The sequence below is a fragment of the Myiozetetes cayanensis genome, unplaced genomic scaffold (assembly GCF_022539395.1).
Source record: "Myiozetetes cayanensis isolate MyiCay16 unplaced genomic scaffold, myiCay2020 scf21, whole genome shotgun sequence".
Classification (NCBI taxonomy): Eukaryota; Metazoa; Chordata; class Aves; order Passeriformes; family Tyrannidae; genus Myiozetetes; species Myiozetetes cayanensis.
In genome coordinates this window covers 606,092-619,819 of record NW_026087423.1, presented here as the reverse complement: position 1 = coordinate 619,819, position 13,728 = coordinate 606,092, and the positions used below count along the sequence as shown (strand labels likewise).

General features: G+C 54.5%; 1 protein-coding gene across 1 annotated transcript in view; it reads right to left on the bottom strand.

Moving 5' to 3' along the window:
• Window positions 1-9,002, bottom strand: part of RTN4R (reticulon 4 receptor) — an 84,483-nt gene extending 75,481 nt beyond the window's left edge. The window contains exon 1 of the mRNA XM_050318286.1: window positions 8,807-9,002. Coding sequence (XP_050174243.1) covers window positions 8,807-8,828 — 22 coding nt within the window. The 5' untranslated portion in view covers window positions 8,829-9,002. The remainder of the gene's footprint in view (window positions 1-8,806) is intronic.
• Window positions 9,003-13,728: the final 4,726 nt, after the last annotated feature.

Genomic DNA, 13,728 nt, shown 5'->3' with positions numbered 1-13,728 from the left:
ACCCCGTGTTCACAAACTCAGTATTTGCTCTTAGGATTTCCAAATTTCCAATTTCTGGTCAGGGGAAGGTGTGGGGCCTTCACAGCCTGACCTCAGCACTCACAAAAGGCTTCTGAAACCCCAATTTTCCCGGCAGCTGATGGCACATCCCTGACAAAGCCCCCCGTGGTGCCTGGAAGCAGGGAAAGCTGAATTTGGGGCTGCCAAAGGTATTTTCCTTTCTTTTCCCTCCTCCCTTCTGCTTAAGAGTCAGGCTGAGTTCCCATCTCCCTGCACGTGGCTGTGTTATGCACATGGTTATTGTCCATGGCTCCATCATCGCTCACAGCCTTAAGAAAGACGCAAAATTAAAATCAATATTTAAAGTCATCAAACAAGCACATGCAAATTTTACCAGGCACACAATTCACTTTGACAGAACAACACAGGGTGCAGAGCCCAGAGCTGTGCTGGAGTGCCCAGAGCAGAGTTCTGCCCACAGTGTTCAAAATTTAATGAAAACGCACCAGTTTTAAACACTTTCCCAAATCCAGCTCACAAAATCTGTCACTTTGATGTGAATGGTCCCAGTCTTAGACTAATCAGTCACTTTTACTTCCTCTTTAGTAGCTAAAGACGCAAATGAACTCCCAGCAAACTGCACAGCTTCAGGAGAAGAATTTAGCAACCAGATGGTTCTTGCAAAAGATTGGTTTTTAACAAAAAAATAAAATTTAACCCATCTCCCCAGTGAGCAGCTCACAGGAGATGATCTGACACATCACAAGCAATTCCAAACTGTTGTCTCAGAACATCATTTCTGCCGTGGAAATGCCCCTTCCAAAATCATCATGTAAATTATAATTATCACTAATAACTGATCAATTAGCACAAGTCCATGCAAGGCACTGTAATTATCCTGTGCACTCAGGGAAGAAGAGAAAGCATCACATTTGAATGCAAACAGTCCTTTGTTTCCAGGGAAGGTGCAGCACAGAGAGATGAAAGAAAGCACAACTGCTGAAAAGGCACCAGGGCTCAAAGCCATCTGAGGGAATGTGTCCAGCTCCCACAGGATGGAGCAAAGCTGTGACAGGCTGGAAACTCCCATCCAGGCAAGGAACCTCAGTCTGCTGCTATATTTCCATTTGCTTTCTCTGGACTGTTTTCATCTCCATGTGGAATTGTGGCTGTGGATGGGGATCAAAGCACAACTGACAATAAAGACTCTCCAGACCCTCATGGATTAAGGACAGAAATGCTGGACAAAAAAGTGTTTCTGAGTCAGCTCCAGAACTGAACAGCAAAACAAGCATCACTGGGCAAAAGGATTTTGATCCCCTCTGGATGCTGATGGGGGAAGGAAGAAGGGAGCTCATGTCAAGCACTACCTTGTCCTTGGCTGTCTGGATGGAACTTGGGCAGCAGCACAGGGAGCAACCATTCAGCAGGTGATCTGGAGAAGAGAAGTGCAGGGTGGAACCCTGGACTTCTCCAAAGGTTTCTGACCCACTGCTAAACAACACTTGGGTACCACAAGGAAAATAATCATGTGCAGGTTGGTATCATTTACCTAAATGTCTGAGCTTTCTTAAGGAGTGAAAGGGGAACAGTATGAAGAAGTAATATTATTATTAATGGTACAAGAAGTGCAGGAACTTCTGCACCTGGGGCAGAATAGTCCCATGCATCCAAACCAGCCTGCAAAGGGTGAGCAGTTTGGTGTGAAAGGCCTTGGAGCTGTGGTGGGACCAAGGTGAACTTGAGCAAAGGGCTGCCCTTAAATGTGGCAGCTCCAACCCGGGCTGTGCAAGGAGAGCGTGGACAGTGGAGTGGGACAGTCACTGCCCATCTCCATTCAGGGCTGGGGGGCTGCACCTCCAGTACTGTCCAGCTGGGATTTCCTGAGTCCAAAATTAACTTGGGGAAAACAGAAAGTTCCAATGGAGGATGAGCTCAGTCAGAGAATCACAGAATCATTTAGGTAGGAAAAGACCTCTGGGATCATCCAGTCCAACCTTTCCCTGAGCAGCACCACCATGTTCACACCAAACTGTGTCAGGTGCCACATCCACACACTTTCTGAACACTTCCAGGGATGGGGACTCCAGCCCTGCCCTGGGCAGCTGTGCCAGTGCCTGAGCACCATTTCAGTGAAGACATTTCTCCCAATATCCAACCTGACCCTCCCCTGTGCAACTTGAGGCCGTTCCCTCTTCTCCTGTCCCTTGTTCCCTGAGAGGACAGACTGACACTCAGCTCACTACACCCTCCTGTCAGGGAGTTGCAGAGCCAGAAGGTCCCCCCTGAGCCTCCTTTTCTCCAGGCTGAGCCCCCCCAAGCTCCCTCAGCCGCTCCTGCTGCTCCAGCCCCTTCCCAGCTCCGTTCCCTTCCCTGCACACGCTCCAGCCCCTCAGTGTCTCTCCTGTCTGAGGGGCCCAGAAGTGCCCCCAGGGCTGGAGGTGCCCCAGCAGTGGCAGCACAGGGAGGGCACTGCCCTGGGGCTGGGACACACCAGGGCTGGCCCAGCCCAGGATGACCATGGATGGTCAGAAGCCTCCAGTGTGTCACAGAACCGTGGAATCACTACAGCACAGAATGCTTTGGGTTGGAAGGGACCTCAAACCTCCTCCAGTCCCACCCCCTGCCATGGGCAGGGACACCTTCCACTAGCCCTGGTTGGTCCAAGCCCCATTTAACCTGTCCTTGGACACTTCCAGGGATCCAGGGGCAGCCACAGCTTCTCTGGCCAACCTGGGCCAGGGCCTCACCACCCTCAAAACCAACAATTCCTTCCCAATGTGTGTCCTGATATGTCCTCCAAGGTAAGGTAGAGGGAGTTAGGATGGTTAGGTGTGGCAAAGAGGAGGTGGAGGGTGATCTAATCACTGCCTACAGCTACTCAAAGGCAGTTGTAAGGATGACAGAGCCCAACACACCTCCACAAGACACAGCAAAGGGACACAGCCAAGAGCTGCAGCTTGGGAGGTTCCTTTCAGACATTATGAAAGGCTTTTTAATCAGCTGCAATAGTGGGAAGGGCCAGTGAGGCTCCATCATTGGAGGTTTCCAAAGCTTGGATAGAAAAATCACAGCAGACCTGATCTGATGTGCAACAACCCTGCTCTGGACCCCTCCCACCAGCACCTCCAGGACTGTGGGATTTGGCCATGCTAAAGTGTGTCCTGAGAGGTCTCTGCCACTGCACAGTGTCAGGACAGGCTGCCAGAACAGGGTGCATTTGAGGACTAAAGAGCTCCAGGGAAACTCTGCTTGTAATTACCATTGATGTGGGACACTGTGCTGGGGAAAGTGTAACAGTACAGAGAAAATATGTCCAGGGGCTTCATCCCCCAGTGCAGTCAGCAAAGCCAACACAAAACAAATGTCTGGAAGTGTCTGCTGCCTTCCTGAGTGTCCCTGCCAAGGTCCCTGACTGTGACCCCCACCCTCAGGTCCTCCTGGATACCTCCCCCAACACCAGCTCCTGAGCTCTCATTTACCCCCATCGAAGGTGGACCCAGCACTGTTGCCCCACCACTGCCATGGCCAGTGAGAGACCAGGGGTGCCCTGACCATCCCAAAGGGACGTGGGCTCTCCTGGTGCTGACCCAGGCCAGGTGACCCAGGGCTGGAGCACCCATTCAGACAGGCCAAGAAGTCTGAGCGATGGAGGAGGACGGGATGTCTCCATCCTTGGCAGGACAAGCCCATGAGCAACCAGAACTGGTTCTGCAATTAGCTTTGCTTTGAGCAAGAGGTCCCTTAGATCCCTGCAGATGTACTCTCCAGAGGCACTTCAGGTGTATCCAGATGATACCTCCAAACCATTCTATGAAAGCAAATGTTCTGTAACCCTGCCTTGCCTGACCCACGCAGAGAGGACCCAACACTGCTGACTATCAGTTACTTGAAATTCTGATGAGGGTGATGCCTCAAACTACTGAGTTCTCAAGAAACTGAACTAAAAATCACAGCACTGGAGTGTTTTCTTACTTCCAACTTCCTCGATGTCCTGCACGTGCTTATTGTAGTGCTTCTGCTTTTCTTGGCAATCAGGAAAGATACAAAAAAACTTCAAGCACTTGTCTAATCCCCTGATTCCAGAAGCAGAGACTTGAGAGGGGCAATAAATACTGTAAAATATGTTGGTGCTATTGATCAGCTCCAGTGTGAGTGCTGGGAAGGAGGCAGGCCAGCCCACAGAGACAAACCTGCTGTTGGTGCAGCAACAGCCCAAAGGAGAACATCGTCAGTCTTGTCACCTGACACTGTGTCACTGCTGAAGAAGTGATCAGAGATTGCACAGACCTCCACGTTTCAGCTCTGGGCTGAATTTAAGCATGTTCTGGGTCCCTGGGGAGATAACTCAGCATCAGCCTCTGAGGGCTTGAGCTGGAAAAGCTGAAACCGCATCACAGAAAGGCTCATTGACCTGGTCAAGGATACAGAGAGGTCAGAAACAGGGCCAAGACCAGACTCCAGAGGCCCTGACTTCTGGGAGCTTTCCAAAAGCCAAGTAAACCTAGAACAGTCCATGCCACACCACATGCAGAGGTTCCTGCCTTTCCCAGGCAGGGCCTGGCCATGCACACACCACAGGCAGTGTCTGTGTCACCTGGACACTCTGCTCTGAGACTACACATCCCAGCTGAACAGCACCACCACCACCACGGGTAATCAGCCACCCAAACCTGCCATTTCTGAGTGTCCCCACAGCCCCAGTGAGAGCCCCGTGCAGGCTGAGGTGAGTTTGCACATTTTAGCCAACTCTGCACGAATTGCTTCGGCATCTCTGCGCAAACACAGGAGGATCCACCCTCTGCTTCTTTTAGCTGATTAAGACTTTTCAGTACAATTGTCCCCTTTTCCCTCAGTATCTGGAAACCTCCAGGAGTTGCAACCACAGCAGGAAAGGGGAGGAGAGGCTGGGCTTTGTAGATCATAAGCCTCACTCCTCCCTCCCACACCTCTGTGTGTCTGTGATGGAGAAGCCCTGAAACCCTGTTACTCACAAATCCCAGACAGCCCCTCCTGGCTCTAGGACACAGCACAGAGCTTTCCACATGGACAGGAGAAGCTTCAGTGCAAACCCCAGACCTTGCAGGCACCGTGCTGAGATGTTCCCTTTTACAACACCTCTGTGCAGTGGTGCAGGATACTCCTATTCCACTGTGTCCATGCCTCCTGCAGAAAGAGAAAACCTCTTCAGGAACATCAAAAGAGGAGCTTGGCACTCAGAGATTTGTCTTAATGAAGGTGACAGCAGCAGAAAGCATTGCAAATCCAAGGGGAAGAGGACACACACCTAATTAGACCGACTCCTTTCTTCTCCCCCCTGTTCCACAGGCTGAATCCTGGGGCTGCAGCTCCAGCCTTTCCACAGGGATGGAGTCGGCAGCACAGCAGGGCTGAGCTGCCTGAGCCACAGGCAGAGCAGCCATGTGCAGGCTCAGAGCAGAGATTAGAGCTCAGCTCTTTGCAATCTTCCTTGTCCTGCTTTGTGTCGAGGCTCTGGCTCAACTGATTTTCCCTCTCCTTCCCCCTCTCCCACAAGGTTCAGGAGGATGGGAAGGGAAGGAAGACAGAGCCCTTTCCAGGGCAGGTACCACTCCCCACAGCAGCATTACTGTGCCTTAGAGCTACCCTCCAGAGCATCCCCCCCCATCCCTGCCCCCAGCTCACACACTCCTTGCTGCTTCTAAGCTGAAAAAGGTGGAAAATTCCCATATGTACTGCTGGATTTTGCAGATTTTGCTTATTCCTTTGGAAGTTTAATGGCCAAAGTCATCACGGGTGTCAGAAGATCACACAGCACAGGGCCTGTGTCAGTAGCCCCTGACTGGCACAGGGTTATCAAGAAATCAGTGGGGATATTAGTTGTGGACTAATGTCCCTTGCCAGCTTCCAGCTCCACAGGGAGCCACCAGGATGAGTGTAGGGAGCAGCTCCCCTGCCTGCTCTTTCCAAGCCAAGCATGTGAAAGCAGAGGGACACTCGTTGTGTAGCAAACTGTCCCCTTCCTCCTCCTGCTCCTTCCCACCACTCCTGTGGACAGTGCAGGCTCCCAGGAGGTTTTCCCCAAGCAAATCCCAGAGCAGCTGAGCATGGGATGAGGGTAATTAATGAGGGCCCTGACATGTTAGGCCAGGGTGGAACACGGTCCCTGTGCTGGTGGAGCAGCACCAGCACGTGCTGCCCACAGCCCCCAGCACGGAGAGACCCTGGGGCTTTCTCACTGCTCCCTGGACCAGCTTTGTCTGGGAAGAACATCACACAACCCACAGGAACACAACGACACCTGCACCGACACAACACCCAGGCACCTCCACCCTTTTCCCTAAAATTTCTCTTTCAGGATATTCCTGTTCAGAAAACCGATCCAAACACACCCTTCGATGGTCTCTGATAGTGCCACAGAATACAGGTCTGTGGTCTGTGCTACCTGGTGGGGAAGGGTAAATCAAGCCCAGAAAATGCATTTTGATAAAAAAATGATGATTATAAAGACAGGAAATATAAAATTATACGATGAATGGTGTTTTCTGTCAAGAAAAAAAAAACCGAGGTGCTCTCACATGGGTAGATAAGTAGGCTCTTACGTTGATGTAGGTTCTCATATTACAGGGTTTTGCATTTGTTAAAAAAAAAAAAAAAAGAATAAGCATGGAAAGCCTTTTTTCAGTATAAATGAATTGTGTTAATAAGGCAGCAAGTGCTGAGAACAGGGAAAGCTCTGCCTGTCCAACTGCCCCTGGTGGCTATTTCTGGCTTACAAGGCACTTGAAGCATCCTGGCAGCCCACAGTGGGAAATGTAGTCCAGATACAGTAGGATGGTCACTCAGTTAAACATAATCTCCCAAGGTTCATAAGGACTTTCCCGTCAGACCTGCCAGCAATCCAGGCTACCCGGCCTCTCACAGGAGCAATTCATAAACCGCAGGAAAAAAAAAAGGAATAATTCAAACCCCTCAAAGCCTTGTTCTATAAATAAAGCTGTTGTAACACAGTTTTTATATTTCATTATCCTCTGTGTTGTTCCACATTATGCTGGTAGCAGCCGGGAATTGTCACTGTGTGGAGAAGTGCTGTGCTGCACCAGGATCTGGGATGGTGAGGAGGGGAGATCCGGGTGTCTGTACCACACCCAGCACCTGGATGCTGCTCTGCACGGCCACAGCCCCCCACGAGCACCACGGGACACAAAGAGCCCCAGCACAGCCTGGCACCAGCAGTCTGAGCACAGCCCAGAGCCGCCGGCTTCAAATCAATGGGTGACTCCTGCCCAGGCTCCGGCTCACAGCAAATGGAGGCTGAAACACCGGGATCCCCTGAGGGCCCCTGGGAGAAGCTGGCAGCGGAACCTGCTCCCAAGGTGTTCCCCAAACAGGAATAAAATGGCCATTTCAGATTTAAAACCGACACAAAATCTCTAAAGGAGGTGGTGTGCTGTTTGGATCAGAGCTTGGATGTGTCCTTTGATCACCACAATAAATCAAGCCAGAGTGCCCTCCAAAATAGAAAAGAAAAAAGAGTTATATTTGTGTCACTGATGGGAACGGGAAGCAAGCTGGAGACAGCACACTCGGGAAGACACTCCGTGCAGCAAGAGGCTCTGGATGCCCAAATCTCCCTTGCCCAGCAGTCTGGGCAGCACTGGCGCTCCCACGATGGGCTGATCCCTCCAGTTAAAAACTGCAATCCGTGGGCTGTGTTCCCAGCAAACACACCTGGGTGGCACATGCTTCTCCAGGCGCTCCGAACTGCAGCGGGAGAGCGTGTGTTCCGATGTGGGGCTGCATTTCGGGGCTCACCCAGAGCCACCGCAAATGGCCAAGGCACGGCGGTACCGGGGGCTCCGAGGGTCCCAGCCCAGCCCAGCCCAGCCCCAGCCCCAGCCCAGCTCAGGCCCAGCCCCAGCCCCAGCCCAGCCCCAGCCCGCACACCGGGACCGGGAAGCAAAGATTATCGTCAAAGCAGATGAAAAAGGACTCTTTTCAGTCAGAGGATCGAGCTGTGCCAGCTGCATCCTCTGTGCCTCTCCCCCGGAGGAGCGAGCAGAAAGAGGGGTCACACCCCTGCACCCCCAGCTCTTCCCAGCCCCTGGCTAATGGGCACCGGGCTGAGCCGAAGCGGGGACACCCTGCGGAAAGGGCTCTGCGGGGAGCCCGCACCGCACCCCGGGACCCGCTGTGTCCTCGGGCAGCCCGGACCCTCCGCGAACTTCCCCGGCCGGAGGTACCCGGGGCTGGTCGGGCCCGGGACGGGCTCGGGGAGCGGGGCCGGTGCTTCCCCGGCGGCCAGGCTGGAAGCGGGGGAAAGCCGGGCTGCCCCAGCCCCGCTCCCGCCCGTTCCTGTCCCCTCGGCCGCGGGATGCGGGCTGGGGATCTCGGGATGCGGGTTGGGGAGCGAGGGATGCTTTTCCCGCGGCGGCATCAACTTCGCCCGGTCATCCCAAGGCCAAGCCGAGTGGAGCCGAGCCGAGCCGAGGCTGGGCGGGGGCCGGAGGGGGCTCAGCCCGCTGCTCTGGCTCCATCCCGCTGCCGAGCCGTGCCGGGGCTCAGTCCGGTGCTCGCTGCCTCCCGGCCTCCCTTCCCTCCGCTCCCGCCGCCGAGGTGCTCCCGCTCTCCCCGCGCCCTCCCCGCCGCCTCGCCCGGCCCGGCCCGGCCCCTCTTCCCCCGCGTGGAACCAGCCGCTCCCGGAGACTCCACAGAACAAAAAGTTGCAGCGAGGGAAGTTCCCGGCGCGGGGCGAAGTTGGGGCCGCGGCCGCCGCGCCCTGCCCCGGGGAGCGCCGGCGGTGGGGGGGGGGACGGGGCGCACCTACCTTCAGCTATCGCCCTCTTCATCTTAGGGGTCGGGGAAGGCACGTCTGGAGGCGCAAAGTGGAGCGGTAGCGGTACAATCCTTGGGAAAGCGGGGCAGATCCCGGTGCCAAACTTCAGCCCGAGCGCGGAGCGGCGGCGCACGGGGAGGGGGGGGCGCTCCCGGTGCCGGCGCCCTCGTTCATCGGGGGAATGAGCAGCCCCCGAGCTGGAGTCAGCATCCAGGCGAGGCTCCCCCTCCCTGCCTGCCCGCCTGCCTCCTCCTCCCTCCGCCCGTCCTTCCTCCCTCCGCCCGCCGCACGCGCGGGGCCGGGGATGCGGCGGATCCCGCGGCGGGGAGCGGAGCCGGCTGCGCTGTATCCCAGGAGCGAGCGGCGAGCGAGCGGGGATGGAGCGGCGATGAATGTTTTATGGGATCATGTGGTTTGACGTGAGAGGAATCAGCCTAGATCGGATTTACTGGCTGGAGGAGTGAGCGGGAGGACGGGGGAGCCGGGCACGGGCTGGCGGGGGGGAGGAGGGGCCGCTCCGACGGCGGTGGCTCCGCGGCGGAGCCCCCGCGGTGCGGCCGCGGCCCGGGCAGGGCTGTGCGGGGCCGGGAGGCTCATTCCTGGAGGAGAGGTGCCACCTAAAGGAAGCGGCGGAGAGGGACGCCCGGGCGGCGGCGGGCACCGGGCCCACTCCCCCGTCCCCATCTCCCGCCGCAGCCGCGCCCGCACCGCCTGGGCTCGGGGTCCGCGGCTCGGAGCCCCTCCCGGAGGCACCGGAGACCTCGGCGGGTGTTTGTCCCCTGCTCTGAATCTGCGCACCGGGGAGGCGGCGAAAGACACCCGAACCCGCGATGCTGCCTCTTCCTCACCACATTCTGCTGCTGCCGATGCGGAGCTGCTGCCGCCCCGGGGGAGGGATGGCAGAGAGGCCCTTGGGTACAGTTCGAAAGAGAGCTCTGCCCTCTGTCCGAGCCCTCTGGCCACATCTCATCCCTGTCCCCGTGGGATCATTCTCCTATGTGCAGGAAGGGCAGAGCTTACCTCAGTTTACCCGAGGAGCACGAGGCTCACACTATAGGTGAGCAGGGTGAAGCCAGCTCCCAACCTGCCCCGGTTGCCTTCCCTGAGTGCTCACTGCACAGGCAGCTCCCATCGACAGATGTCCTGGGAAGCAGAAACGTGGATTTTTATTAAATGAACTCATTTGCTCAGTGGGGAAAGGAGGAGGGGAAGGATGGTGGCAGAGAAAGCCGAACATCTTCAATGGAGAGGTGGTGGCTCCATCCCTGCTAGTCAGAGGCTTCAATTGCCACCAGACGTGTGTATAGTATGTGTATATATCTGTATTATGTGAAACCCCACTTGGAACAGTCCTGGTGCCCCCAAGGTAAGAAGGACATGGAACTGGTGGAGCAAGTCTGGAGGAGGCCATGCAGCTGATGAGAGGACTGGAGCACCTCCCCTATGGAGACAGGCTGGGAGAGCTGGGGCTCCAGCCTGGAGATGAGAAGGTTGTGTGGGGACCTCACACCAACCTTGGAGTAAGAGAGGGGCCCACAAGGAAGTCAGGGAGGGAATTTCATCAGGAGCTACAGTGACACAACAAGGGGGAATGGCTTCCCACTGCCAAAGGGCAGGGAGAGATGGGATACTGGGAAGAAATTCTTCCCTGTGAGGGTGGTGAGGCCCTGGCACAGGTTGCCCAGAGAAGCTGTGGCTGCCCCATCCCTGGAAGTGTGCGAGGCCAGGTTGGACAGGGCTTGGAGCAACCTGGGCTAGTGGAAGGTGTCCCTGGCCATGGCAGGGGATGGAATGAGATGAGCTCTGAGGTCCTTCCAAACCCGAATCATTCTATGATTCCGTGTACAGACTGTCTATATATCCTTACCTATGTACACCCAGGTATATAATGTTATTGAACATTCACTCCTCACTTATGTCACCCTAATATTGGCCATCTCCTGCAGCTTTGCACTCAGGGTTGGTGTCATAACCACATCTCTCCAAAGCCTACTCAGTTTATAACTTTCTGTGTAGGCATCGTTCCAAGGTGAGCCAGGAAAATTTTGTCCCAGTACAATAATCAGTCTTACCTCACCCAGAGGTCTGTGGGGTGCTTCACAGGCATCTGTGGAAAAAAGAAATGCAACCAAAAAAAGACGTCAGTGGGCATCTGAGGAGGTGATTTACCAAGTGTGGGCTTTGTTTATGAAACAGTCTCAGCTGGCCAAAGGTACCAAGCTTAGAATCACAGAATCACAGGATTGGTCCTTTTGGGTTAGAAGGGACCTTAAAGATCATCTGCCATGGGCAGGGTCACCTTCACAGTCTGGGAAGAGACAAGGAACGCTCCCAATGCAATCTGCTGGCAGCACACTTTGTTGTGGAGTTATGGGCATCTTCTGGGAGGGCGGATGATCGTACCCACCCTGCTATTTCAGCATGACAGTCCAGCTACCACAGGTTAGGAATATGCTGTTCCTTACTTTTAAACACACCTTCAAGCACTCTTGTTTCAGCAGTGCCCTCTGACTTCGCCATCCCAGCTGGTGCATCAGGAGAGAGAAGTCACCTACGTGCAGAGCATCAAAATCACTTCAGATAAAAGGACCCTGGAGCTGGAATTTCCTGGGAGAGGGCAAGAAGGTGAACAGGAGCACTGAAGGAGTTAACTGAAGCTCTAGTCACAAGGCCAAAAATTACAGGTTCTACCAGGAAGGCGGAGGCTGCATGTGGCTGTTTGGCTGACATTTCTGAAAGGTTAATCTTGAAATGGAGAGAGCACATCTGTAAAGGGCTGGGACTGACTTTTCTTGCGGATTCCTGCACCATTTTGGGCTGGTTTGAGACCCAACAGTTGTTACATAGAGGTCACCATGAGAGAACGTGGTGGCTGTGACCTTGGCATGCTCAGCAGGGCTCCACAGTGTGACAGGTGTCCCCGGGCCAGCTCCCTTCCCAAGCTCATGTCCCAAGGTACAGGAGACTGGATCTCCCTCTGTGCCTCATGTTGAACGCTTGTGCTTCCCATTTCTCAACGTGTCAAGGTGTTGTCCAGCCAGAACTGGGTGAAGGAGGAGTCTCCCAAGCAGGAGATGTCCTGCGGGAGCTGGGGTGCCCACAGTCACAATGTGAGTAATTCTGTGCAGCTCCTTTGCACTTGGAAAGGAGCCAACATTCCCTGAGATGAAGAGACACCTTGCTTTGACTGGATAATTATATGTTCATCTCTATCTAATGCTTAATCACACTTAGATCAATTCTCTTCCTCTGGGTTGTGAGTGTTGTTTGCAGAGTGTCAGCCCTTCACCTGCTCTCTTTAACCCAGGTTTGTGAGAAGAGGGGCCCCGACGTGTTTGGGGCACATTCCTGGGTTATGGACACTGAGGAGAACCTGGAAAAGAGAAGGGTGTGGGGAAATAGAGAGGGCACATAAAATGAGACGTCATTGCCCTTTGCTGTGGTCACACCCACCCCTTTTTTTTTTAATAGAATGTAATAGAGTTGAATCCCAATATTAAATAAGTGTAGCTTGTGCTGATCTGGCAAAGAGTTTTTACTTTTCTTCTCCACAGCCTCATGGCAGCATCTGTCCTGTGTCTGATGTGGCTGTGAGCATCTGAAAACATCTCTTAGAGGAGCAAAAGAGAAAAATAAAGAGACCCATTTACTTGTTCTCTCTAGTGGAAGAGGGGCTGGAACAAGATGATCTTTAAGGTCCCATCCAACCCAGACCCTTCTGGGACTCTGTTGTGCCTCTGCCGAAGGCCTGGAACTGGCTGTGCTTGCAGGAGACAGGAGCAGACACGAGCACAGGGTGCACAGTGCAGCAGGGACAGTCAGCGGGGTGGGGGGGCTATAGCCTTATCCATGAGACAGTGGTCCCTCTGGACCCCTGGACCAGTCATCCTTCAGGAGATCCAGGAGGATCTTGTCTTAGGGTAGTGCTCGCCTGCCCTGAGGACAGGCATGGGCAGACCATGGGGCACACTCTCAAATAGGAAACTGAAAGGGCTCCCCAGACTCACCAGCAGCACGGGGACTGCTGACACACTTTATGTGTTATACCTTCCACCTACTGGGCTGTATGAAGGGCACAGAGATCCTGGCTCTCCCCTGGACACTTCCAGCAGCTGAAGCCCAGACCCTGCGGATTGGGCAGACAGGGAGGCACAAGGAGGATCTACGTCAGCAAAGCTTCTTGGCCAGGTCTGGACACAGGAGTGAGATCTGTGCTGACATGATTTATCCAGACACCCAGCATAGTTACTGCTCCATTTCCAGGAACTGATGCACACCAGTGGGCAGAGAAGTTGTGTGCTGGCAGAGTGACAACTCCAGGAGACCTGAGTCCCATGAATGCAAGATTGGATCATCCTTCCTGCACACCAAATATATACAGATAGAATGTATATTTTATATGTGTATATATATATATATATATTAGCAGTCAACATTAAGCTGTGTCAGGGCAGGCTCAGGTTGGATCTCAGGGCAAGGTTCTTCCCCCAGAGGGTGGTTGGCACTGAACAGGCTCCCCAGGGCAGTGGGCACAGCCCCAAGGTTGCCAGAGCTGCAGGAGGGTTTGGATGATCCTCTGAGGCACAGGGTGGGATTGTTGGGGTGTCTTTGCAGGGCCAGGGCTTGGACTGGATGATCCTTGCGGGTCCCTTCCATCTCAGGACATTGTAAGTCCCAGGTTATGTGTCAGGTCTGATTTCTTCCCTGCAGTGGGATGTGCCCTGGGTACCAGAACACCTCAGATGGCTACAGGGAGAGTCCAGGAACCAGAAGACTTCAGCATGGCTGGGCACTCCTAGGCTCCTTTGCAGTGAGACATGGCATGACAGAGAGATGTGATTGAGTCCTGGGCCCTGGTGGGAGCTTTGCCTGGCTGGAAGCACCCACCCCCCATGGCAGGCCCTGTGCTCCAT